The 12,269-nt window shown below is 36.5% G+C and overlaps 1 protein-coding gene across 1 annotated transcript in view; it reads left to right on the top strand.

The window, feature by feature from the left end:
* LOC145672047 (phospholipid-transporting ATPase ABCA1-like) overlaps nt 1–12,269 on the top strand; it is a 242,611-nt gene that overhangs the window by 172,579 nt on the left and 57,763 nt on the right. The window contains exons 31-32 of the mRNA XM_081741259.1: nt 9,229–9,352; nt 11,557–11,726. Coding sequence (XP_081597385.1) covers nt 9,229–9,352; nt 11,557–11,726 — 294 coding nt within the window. The remainder of the gene's footprint in view (nt 1–9,228; nt 9,353–11,556; nt 11,727–12,269) is intronic.

The raw sequence follows: 12,269 nt of genomic DNA, 5'->3' as shown, positions 1-12,269 counted from the left end.
TTATTAAAGAAAATATGAAACACATATTGCCTCATTTTATGCATACAATATCTGTGCACAATTACATTCACTTCAGTCTACTACTTCTTACTTTTACGCTTTCAACTTTCACAATTTTGGGTAGGGGTTTTTGCACTCTAAAACAGTTTTTCCGCAGAAAATGAATGAAAAAAAAAAACAATATTCGTTTCCCTTTCGCGTATTGTCCCTACACAAAGTTTCGTTGCAACTCTTCATGACCTTTAGGCACTTCTGACATACTGTTATTAGCAATTTTGATATTTCATGATCAAAGGCTTTCCGGAATACGTGCCCACCCAACCGTTTTTTCCAGAAAAATATGAAACACATATTACCTCATTTCGGGTCTAAAATATCTGTGCACAATTTCGTTCGCTTTGATCCACATTTTGATTTTCGGGCGTCAGATTTCAAAATTGTGGATGGGGACTTTTGTCCGCTAAAACCACTTTTTCCACAGAAAATAAATAAATAAATAAAAAACACTTATTCGTTTATTTTTTGCGTATTATCCCTACACAAAGTTTCGTTGCAACTAATCATGTCTTTTAAGCACTTCTGACACTGTTATTAGTACTTTTGATATTTCGTGATCCTTGCGTTTAATGTCCCACAATTGTGCCTGTTAGGTTCAGGAAGACCATGATTAAAGCAAATGAATTACGATGGGCAAATTAGTAGAAGGAGAAAATGGGAGGAAATTGGAGTGTGCCGAGAAAACCCACGAGCACGATGTTGTCCACTTCAAGCTTACTTGCCTTGGGAACGAACCAAGTACCCCACCCTCAGATCAGAGTTGGAGTAGGTCGGTGGGTCAGTGGGTCGAGTTTTCTGAGTGGATCAGTGAGTCGACGGTCAACAGTATGTGACCCACTGCGACCCACTGTGATCCACCAACCCACTCTTATCTACCGACCCACTCTACTTACTGCATTGTAGACAGTATCTTCTGAATAGTATATTTTTATTTCATCCTCGACCCTAGCCATAAGAACTAATTACACGTTTCTGATTGGTTGCAGTTTGCGATTGTCCAAACCTTCTAGTGTATGTATTGTGCACTATAGTAATAGAAGAAAATTGTCATTTTGTTGGAATTGAAGAAAATTGAAGCAACTGAGGTTAAATTAGTCAAGCTGGAACAAAACGAGCCCTGCTGGGCTTCTGACTCATTGTTACTACTACTACTACTACTACTATTACTACCTATACTATGGATTCATGTAGCAAAACTGCACGCGTAACGTAAGTAAATCACTTTTTTGAGTATTATTTATCATATTTTAATGGAAAAAGTGTTATAGAAACTTAATAAAAAATAAAATATAAGAATTAAAAAAGTTTCTCTGAGCCGGGTTTGAACCCACGCCAAAAGTAATTACAATTACTAATTAGTTGTGCTAGCAGTCTCGGCCATGAAGACCGACAGCAGTAGGTAGTTCATTTCTGCTATATTTATGGTAGGTGGCGAGAAACAGATAACTTCAACTAATCAGAACCGCGTATTTAGCTCTTATTGCTAGGGTCGAGCGTCCTTTAAAAATATGCTTCTGAACACTGGTGAATTTGTCTACGTTTTACTTTCAAGGCCTCCATTATCCTTCCTTTTTCATTTGTTTCTATTTACTTACCTGAGATGAGTATCTGTAAGTGAAAAAAAGAACTTCAGGCATTTTTGGACATTGATATTTGTAATTGCAATAATAGGAATAGGACTTATACTACTACTTGACTTTCAAGACACACAGCCTGTGAGTTTTTAGAGGAGCTAACTATTAGAAACAATACATTTTTGAATCGTTATAATATATAAATTATTATATAAAAAATGGATGTAACTATGTGCTCCTGATCATCACGGCCAAATTGCAAAGTCAAATGAAATGACTTTCGGTATATAGTTAGACCTTAATCCAAATTGGGATGTTATCATATCACTTTCATTATAATAATATCTTAAGAGGGTAGTTGGGTTCCGAATGTTTGCGGAAAAAATGAGTATCTTAGAAGCCGTTAAACTTACGGAGCTGAAATTCAGTATATTAACTCTCCATTGAAAATGAACAGAACGTCTCATAGCATTTTTTAAAATCCTTCTTTATGAGCAGGGGGTGGCACTTTCTATATATGCAAAATTGGTAGTGGGTTGGTTTGTAAAAATAATTGAAAATGATGGATATTAGATGAGGAACAAATTCACAAACAAATTGAGAAACAGAAACCATGCGCTTTCTACTATAATAATTGCTGAAGCTTATGTTTATTATATGGAGTGCTTAGGGCACAGGGGAATCAAGCAATAAAGTTGTGAGAAAAATAGACATAAAATTTGTAATGTATGCTTAATTACATGGAAATTTTAAGTTTGGACTGTACGTTGGTCTACTTACCTTGATTTGGTACTTTCAAATTTGATGCGATTTTTCACTGAAAAGTATCGATAATTCAATAAGAAAATAATTATACCATGATAATTTAATTGAAATTCATCGAAATTTGACCCATGACAAACACTTGATCATTTTATATCGTAAAGGTCAGATTCACCGTTATTGTAACAGACAGGTGCTTGAGCGAGTAACCGCAAAAATTCAAACTCCGATTCGTTAGAATTTCACAACCTGGTTTTATTATTACAAGTATAAACTCTTTAGTTAGTAGAGAAGAGGCTATGTATCATGTGTCAGAGTTGATAACGATTTCTTTTGGTAAGTGGTGGGTCGGAGCGGGTCGGTGAATAGTAGGTCAGAGTGGGTCATTGTGGGTGGTGGGTCACGGTTGGTGGAGGTCATGGTGAGTGGTGGCTTAAGTTTTCATTCACCCATGCCATCACTGCCTCAGATAGTTCCGTGCTCGCGGTCCCGTGTTCAATTCCCGGTGGGTGATCCTTTGAAATTGTATATGACCTGGATGTATCTGTGTTTTTGTCCCTGTCGTTCAAAGTTACTGGAAATAGCTTAAAACGAGTATTACTAAGTATATTTTAAAAAGTTGCGGAGATACTTTCGGTGAATCAAAAAAGAAAGTGGTCTGAGGCACTATATGCATATTTTTGTTTTTTTAATTTAAATTTAGAGTCTCTCGACTATAGTATTTTATCATGACAGAAATCAGTGTGTTTCGTTGTTATCGTAAATGTGTGCAATTTGCTCCATAAAGGAGTGATTTTTGACTCTTCCTTAACAGAACAGTCTTAGCGTAGTGACGTGAGCATTCGTTTCGTGATTCAGGGGTTCCGGGTTCGATTCTCGCTGCTGTAAGTTGTTTTTATGAACTGTAATATTCATACTTCTGCTGTGTAATAAATGAAATATACTCAGTTTCTTACGATCTTATAAGTTAGAGTGGAGACTGCTTTCTTCACAGGGGAAATACTAGCAAACTGACGTCACATGTCTGTCTGCAACCTTGATTCGTACTGTGGTGGAAAATGTAACGAGTTTAGCAAACAATTCATGAATACGACCCCTAAGGGTCATGCTTAGGACCTAGTATGAGTCATAAATGTGTCAGAAACGATATTGTGTCCGAGCAATTATTCCGAACGTCTTCCACTATTACTCCTACTGCTAGAAATATTATTTTCGTTCGCCATTTCCAACACGTTCCATATATCCGTTCAACCAAAATTTGTAAATAGGAATTATTCTTTTTTTATATTGGTATGTATATTTTGTTAAAATATCAACATAACGCATACATAATCCAAAGTCTTTTAGCCAAAGGAAGTGTGTTACTGTGTATCGTGGTGAAGACAAATCCTACTTAATTTCTGTTTAGGTGTCCGAAGCTTCGATATTAATGTTGTCCAGGAGCTGACATCTTCTTTCTCTCCTTTTATTTCCTTTCGGACACTAATCGTTGTTATCCTTTCTTTCGGGAGGGTGTCTGGACCAGGACACACCTCTGCAACTACCAAAATTTTAAACCAAAGCGTTCCACTGAAGTTTCATGTAGAAAGTATTCTACTGTACGTTTTGAGGAAAACAACTGTAATAAAAAATAACTGAATATCACTGAACAGTAAGGCATGTAATAAACTAATTTTTAGGATATGCGGAAGTAATTATAAAAGCTTTGTTACAAAAATACCTACACAGACCATAATAAATTCAATGAGCTCCGAAATACAAAGTAACAAAATAGCGTATAAGATTCAGTCTACAAAGCAATTATTACTTAAAGAATGGACATACACTATTTCGAGAATCGAGATAAAAAGAGAAATGTTTACGATACTTTTCGTCTCGTCTCGATTTCCATCTCCAAAGAGAGACGATAATTTGAGTTAGCCTTGTCTCGTCTTGAATGTAAAATGTTAACTCTCGTCTCAATTTTGTTTATATTGTTTCAGAGACGAGATGAGAAATTACTCTTCTCATGAGCAACAATAAACAAAACCGAAATATTCTTGCCAAATGATACATTTCTGGTTGTAATGTTATGTCCTGAGAGATAATAAGCTCCTAACTTTTAATCTTCTATGAGATAATGCTAATAATAATTATTATTTTAATATTGTTATTATTACTACTTTTATTCAATAGTTCAAGTATGAAACATTCGAGTATTCAAATATCAGAAGAAAATAAAACGTGTGTCATCACCGATCAATCGCCATCAAAAATTCTAAAGTAAATAAAAAAAATGTACTGGTCGTTCGTGGATCCGATTTGATTCGACTACCTTCAGATTACTGGTCGAGCGCCTTGAGCACTTAACTACGATTACTATGCAGCAATTGATTTGTCTTTAGTTTGTTTACGAGTATAATACATGCGCTGTATTTGATTCAAAATAAAGGAGTTTTGTATTTGGTTTTAAAAAATCTGTAATGTTGATAATTTAGTGAATACAGTGATATAATGCCCTTCAAGTCAATTACATATTCCTGTGTTTTGCCAGTCAATCTGACTATTAACAAGCTACTATTTTGAGCGAACAGAAAAGGCTCTTTATTTAGGCGAGCCGAAAGAAGTAACCCTTTAGATGAGTGGTTAGAGTTTTAGTTTTCTAATCTGGCGGCCCGCGTTCGATTCCCGACTTCGCCGTTTACACTTTTTTTAAAAATGTTTCATTTACAAGGCTGAGCTCCAGTTGGATGCTGCTAAATGAAAGATAATCTCTAGTGGAGAAATTCAGTGATGATGTAATCCTGAAAATAAAGGAAGGAAAATGAATGGAGAAAACGAGTTACAGAGTTAATTCTGTTAATGGTTCTATATTTGATATTAACCGTTAATTTCGTGCATTTTTAAATTGTTGTTTATTCACACTATATTTTCCTCGTTTCTCCTTGTGTCTCAATGTGTAAATTCGCATAAATATTAAACAAATCACGAACCCTCAGTTATATTTGCAACTTAAGGTGAAATACGCTTAGTACGGATAAGTTCTCCAACTCGTTTAAATGTTATCGAATTTTGCATTTTTAATATTTTACAAATAAATTACTGCATAACAATATTTAGTATTTTCAAAAATTATTTAACGAATAATGAAATCAGACAAGTTCTTCTTTCGAAGTAACATTATGTATCAATCAGTGGCGCCGGAAGCTAGGAGCTCAGGCCCTGTTAGACTCCCAAAATTTTCATTAGGGGCTGGGTTCTTCCCCTGAATGATCAATCCATACTTTAATTGATTTGCAGGTAGGACTACTGTTAATAGTTTTAAAACTCAGCGCAAGGCTTTGTGTTTCCTGTAAAAAAATAAACTAATACATATGCCGCAAAATCTATCCTTATATTATTTGACACGCATATATGTAGTCATTTGAAGTAAGTTAACTTGTTTATATAATCCCTCATTTGAGTTAATTATAAGATTATTTAAGTTCCCCGACTGTTATCTTCTCATCGGCGCCTCTAGCTGGTACTGTGCTGTGTACTTTGAGTGCAACTGTACAAAGACTCCCATTTGTCATTTCTTCAGCCAGCGTTTCTTCTCACTCCTGCACAAAAACACACTTTACGATTTATTCTTTTAACAGGTGGGGCAACTTCATTCTGCTGTTCTAGCTACTCTACCAGGCGTAATTAATCTTGTAGCGGGCGTAGTTGGGTTGCCTAACCCACGGACTTTGTACCTCAAGAATTTCTGTGGCTCGCTGTACATTATGATATTTGTTTGAGAACATTATCATTAGGTGACATGAATTTACTTTTAAGTTTAGCATATTTACATTTCTTTTGTAATATTTCGTACATTGTACTAAGTTGTGTAGTATTAATTTAGATCATAGCATCTTTTCAGGCTTGTACATATTTTTTTAGAACAACATTGTACACGTTTATAATTTCAAATAAAAAGTTTAATAGATTGTTAACACGTTTGATCCTAAGCCCGGGTAAGACTCAGGATAACTTACTAATACAAATGGACGAAGCCTGAGCTGAGCTTGATAATATTGTAAGAGTCCCGCTCATCAATATCCATAAATCTTGTATTAAGCGGAGTTTCCACAGACCTGGAAAATCAGGAAATGTTAGGGAAAATCGGAGAAATTACTGAAAAGTTCTGAAATGTTTGAAATGTTGGTCGACGTGGTAAGGTTTCGTCTCTTATCATATTGGCTTTGGTGAAGAAGTTTGAAGAAATTTCGCTCAGTGGTAGAGCGTTTATCTCTGGTGTTTGGGGTCCCGGGTTCAAACCCTGCTCCCGCCAAGTGAACTTTGTGGTGGACAAACATCGTGTACGTGGGTTTTCTCGGGGCTCTCCCGTTTCCTCCCACTTTCTTCATTCCACCATTTCATTCATCTCTCATCATCACCGTCTCCTTTAGCCTAACTGGCATAACTGTGGGACGTAAAACTCAAAAATTTCATTTCATTTTTCATTTCATTTGAAGAGATTGCTAGTGTTTTGGATGTAAACATGGAACCCCAAGAACAGTGCGAACTCCTGAGATCGTGGGAAGATCAACATTAAAGTTTCGTCCTAAAAAACGTTGCATTTCTGGTACAGACTTAGTTTCGCAACAACTACGAACTTAGGTAACACGATGTCATGCTCCAACGCTCTATTGCGACTAACCATATAACGTGGCGTTGTTTTCCTCTTTCGGGTCCCATCCCGCCAACAAATATAAGTTATTACACGTGCATAATATTCAAGTTTGAAATGTGTCAGTCGGCTCGGCGCCACCCTTTACTATAGTAATTCGAATGATATCGAAGTGGAGCTACGTTTCCTTCTATGTTAGACTATTAACATTTGGCAGCCGGATGACGTACCGACTTTGCTGTTACAGTACTATCACATCATTCTTGGTCTTCGCATGTCTCTGATGACGTCATAACTGTGCAGAATATATAGTGACTGCTGTGGATATCTAAAAGAGTGTCCACTGGTTGCTAACTGAACTTTCCCAGGTCGTGAGAATTCATTAAACAAGATATTGTCACGGTACAGGGTTCCTACCAACGTGAAAATATGAAAAACCTGGAAAAGTCAGGGAATTCAGCTTACTGGTTAAAAAAAAAAAAAAAAACTGGAAAAGGCAGGAAATTTCATGAAAATCTCAAAAAACGTGGAATTACAGATTTTACTTCTCAAAACATATTTCTCTCTGCCTTTCCCGGCTATTTGGCAGAAGATATTTTATAAATAAATTAACTTGTTTTGCAAAATTTCTCTACCTACACATTCTAACACCATATATATAGTAAATAAGGAACCTCTTAGTTGGGGAAAATATGATTGCTTTTTCACATTATATATAGACCTGAAAATTTGTAGGTCGTGATCTGGAAAACCTGGAAATGTCAGGGAATTCGTGCTAGCCAAATAAATGAGAGTCCTGAGCTAGCTTATCAATGATTCAACTAAAAGCTTAATGTAAATAAAGAGAGTGGTTGGCAAACTTTTCGCATTCAGAGCTTACTTCAGAAATTTGTTCCGTAATATAAAATGATTAAAATAAACGTTTGCACCAAACTTTCTCATTAACGTAAAGCAATGCCTTGTCACTAAACAGAACTGTTGAAGCGTGGCTCCGTGTGGCGTAGTCGCTAACGCTCTCGTCTTTGCTCTGCTGCGAGCGATCCGGGTTCGATTTCCGGTAGAAACACTCGGTCAAAAAAGTGTAACAGTTTTTTCAGATCACCCACCTTGAATGAGTTTTTTCAAGGGAGGGGCAGGCCCGTATCCAGGGGGTCTAGGGGGCGGTCCCCCTAAATTTTGGATGCCCCCTAAAATTTTCACGGTAGGCTTGCAAATTAAGTATAATATGGTGAACTATAATATAATTGGATCGGGCCCCCCTAACTTCAGCCGGACCCCCCCCCCTATATTGTTTGGCTGGCTACAGGCCTGGGGAGGGGGGTCCCTCATTCTCACTAGGCCAATGCCTGGATGGTACATAACAATGGTCCTAGGCCTCTTACTTCCTTCCCTTTCATCGGATAGTGTGTTCACCGAGGGGCGTCATCCCTCATATACGTAACGGGTGATATACCCTTAAATGCCGACAACCCAGAAATCTAATTCCTAATCCTAAGAACTGTTGAAGCAAAGTCAGGGTTCTTATTGATGCGGTACTTCCCACGTACTGAATTGTAAGCGACGGTCAGTATCATCCCTATTGACGTATTGCAACACTGGATTTTGTGTAGGTGCCACTTCTTCGTGTGCAGAATACGACACACACACTCGATTGGCCTACATCGTGTCTAATCGGCAGATATCGGGAGCTCTTCGTTGGATTATTGCATACAGCTGCTAATACATTACTTATTGTCTCTTCATCTGTGGCACTTTTCGATCTTTCACTACGCGGTCTTTCGTGCACGCTTCCAATCTCCTTAAATCAGTTATACAATTTTGCCACTGCGTTTGTACGTAATTGGCGCCCTACCTTAGTGTCTACAGTCATTCCTCTCCTGCGTCTTTGTACTTGTGGATGCCAGCCAAAAAGTAAGCTCCATCCTTTCGTCAGCATCTTCTTCACTTACTCAGCTGTACACAGTAAACTGAAACCAGAGAATGAAAAATTCTTATGTAACTTTCTAACTCATCCTGTAGATTAGAGAAATGTAGGCAACAGCTGATATTTTGTTAATGTCTTACGCGTCGAAATTCATGGTACTCGCATAAAAATTGTATACCATAATTAGATTTATATAGAAAAAAATGTCTAGTGTCATAAATGCTCATTATTTAGCCATTCATGAGACTATCATGTATGTGTTCATTATGTTGTTTCAGATATGGAGGAGTGGCGTTTGGTATTAAAAATTCCTTCACAGCTGTCCATTTTGATGTATCACCAGTGGACGTCAAGAACGGCAAAGCTTCTGCAGAAATTTATGATAAACAAAATAACATTAAGGTAAATTTTTTTCTTCATTCAGGAAATAGAAGTCTGTATGTAATGGATCATTCTGACTGCATGACATTGATTGTGCCTGTTATGAATAGTTTGCATTGCTTAGTATTGCAAGCTGTTAAGTACAAGGATGATTTAATTCTTTCTAACTTCAGGGATTTGGGAGATGCTTTATTAATGACAAGAAATTTGAACCCTTCTTTGCTCCAGCTTAGAATACATTTTTAAAATTAAAAAATAGTACATGCTTTCGTAACAAAAGGAATATTCTGTCCAAATTGACGTTTCTAGTAATAGTAGTATGTCCTGGGCGTTGATGAGTGAGTTGTTTCTGCTTTTCTGTATAGTAGTTAGTAAGTGAGTGAGTGATTTTGAGTTTAACATCCCTTTTCAGCAGCGAGGCTATATGAGACGTGGACCTACGGATTAACGTGGAATCCGAACCACATGAGCTCCGCCGGGAATCGAACCCGGGTCTCGCTCCAGAAGCGCGTACGCTAACCGCTTAGCCACGGAGGAACTCTTCTGTAGAGTAGTGTAGATTAAAGAATTTTATAAGGGAATATTTAAAAATAGTGTAAAGTAACTTCTGACTGTTTAAATGTATTTATACAATCATACTCAAATGTCGTGTTTCTCCGATAAAATTTCTTTCGTTAAAAAATACAGAAGAGTTACATATTTAAAACAGAGCATTCTCTCCGTCAAAAATATGTTAGATCATCTTCAGCTTGCAGAAAGCATTCATTCATTCATTCGGACATAATTAGGAAAGAAAATAGAAGACTGTTGAGCATCCGTTAAATAAAATAGTTGCATATTGGCGGAAGATAGATAGATAAATCATCAGCAGCAGCAATAATAATAATAATAATAATAATAATAATAATAATAATAATAATAATAATAATAATAATAGCAGCACCATAGATCAACAAACCCAACAGTATCAAAAGATAATTAAAACACAATATTTTGTAAGTGGTAGTACATCAAAGTGTAGTAAGGGTGCTACATCAAATTTCATACTTCATTATACATCATCTTCATAGGTATTCTGCCCTTATTGGCAGATCACTTGCTGCAACTGAGGAGCTTCCATGTTCCATGGTCTTTTCTTAACCTCTTCGTCTTCACGTACGATTTCTCTGTTTTGATATCGTGTATTAATTGTAGTCTCCTTGGCCCCCTCCCTCTCTTTCCTGCCACCATACCTTGTAGCACGTTCCGCATGATACAGTTCCTTCTTAGCCAATGTCCCAACCAGTTTCTCTTCCTTTTCTTAACAATGTCTAAAACTGGTTTTTCTCCACCACCATTTCTGACACCCTCTCATTCGATTTCCGCACGCTCGACCCAGCTAATTCTCTCCATTCTTCTCCACATCCACATTTCGAAAGCTTCCAGTCGTTTTTCATCATTTTTACGTAATGTCCATGTTTTTGCTCCATACGGCACAGTAGGCCACACGAAACTCTTTAATAGTCTTTTTTTAAACTCTTTGTTCAGGGTCTCATTTTCTCCTAAATGATTCTTTCGCCATATCGTAAGATTTATTCCATGTTTGCTGAAACCTGTTCAGTTCAGTTGTTTAAATTGATTACTAATGAGTTCGAGCTCAATACTTCTAGCTAGTTCGAAATGTTGCGCTTCATTCGTCATGTGTTAAAGATTGTTTGCTGAATCTGAATATTTTCGAATATCCTGTGTCGTCGATTTCAGTGATCAATACATGTACAAATGCCATTGGTAGAAGAATGTGTGTGTTTATTCTTTTTTAGTGTCATGTCCCAATGATTTGAAGATTTAAGAAGTTGTAAGTTTTATTAAATAAATTAGTCCAGGGTTTAAAAAAAATCTTCGTTTTGTTTTCACAAGTAAGAAAAAAAAAACTTACGCTGGGTAAGATGACAGATAGTCATTAAAACCATATGCAGCTATTTGATTAAACGAATGCTTAAATTAAGTCTTCTAGCTATTTATATGCATCCTATTTTATCTCTTAGGGGAAAAAATATTATCTGAGAAATACTACATTTGATTCTGATCGTACAATAATATCAAGCTAATACTTGATAAAAGATTTTTTTCTTAAGAATGAATGAATATGTTGAATAGGCTTATCATCATTACCATACAGTTAAACTAGTCAAGTGTTAATTTCATGTGTTGTGGGTATATAGTAACAAAATTATTTTTAATTCCAGGTGTGGTTTTACAACAAAGGATGGGCTTCGTCGGTGTCATACCTAAATGCAGTAAATAATCTTGTTTTAAGATCAATGTTGCCGAATCGAAAGGACAAGAAGAAGTACGGAATAGAAACAATCAATCATCCTCTTGGGGAAACGAAGGGTCATGTATTTAAACAACTCAGGTAGGGACATATTCATCATGAACAAATAACTCTGAACCGGATTAACCAATCTTCCTGAGGTTTAACTATGTATTATTGATGGCAATGATTTCCATCAGATTTATAATTAGCGACTCAGATTTATTTTCTATAAACACTTTTGTTTCTTGTAATAATCAGTTACTGTAAATGTTCGTTGCATGAAACAAATATGTTCCTAAAATTTACATTTTCTAGCCTTGACCTCTTGTGATATACTATACAGTATGGTGCTGAAAACCTGGACATTACTCAATATTTTACAAACTGCGTATGGGTTAAATCTGAAGTCACATAGCGCCAATATTGGGGATAAGGGAAATAAGATGTGGTTACGTTCGTCGTCGCCATCTTGGTTGTAGTCATATTGGACTCAACTTCGTTATTTCTAATAGCAACGTAGTCATGCGGTATATCAAATGGCACCTTCGTTCAACGCGGAATTGATTGGTGGAATTCATTCTACGATAACTGTGACGATGGTGCACTTGTGAACGATTTTAGAGTAGGCCTTGGACTCTGTAG

Source organism: Thermobia domestica, chromosome 15 (assembly GCF_964235325.1).
Source record: "Thermobia domestica chromosome 15, izTheDome1.hap1.1, whole genome shotgun sequence".
Lineage (NCBI taxonomy): Eukaryota > Metazoa > Arthropoda > Insecta > Zygentoma > Lepismatidae > Thermobia > Thermobia domestica.
This window is presented reverse-complemented; position numbering and strand designations above follow the sequence as displayed.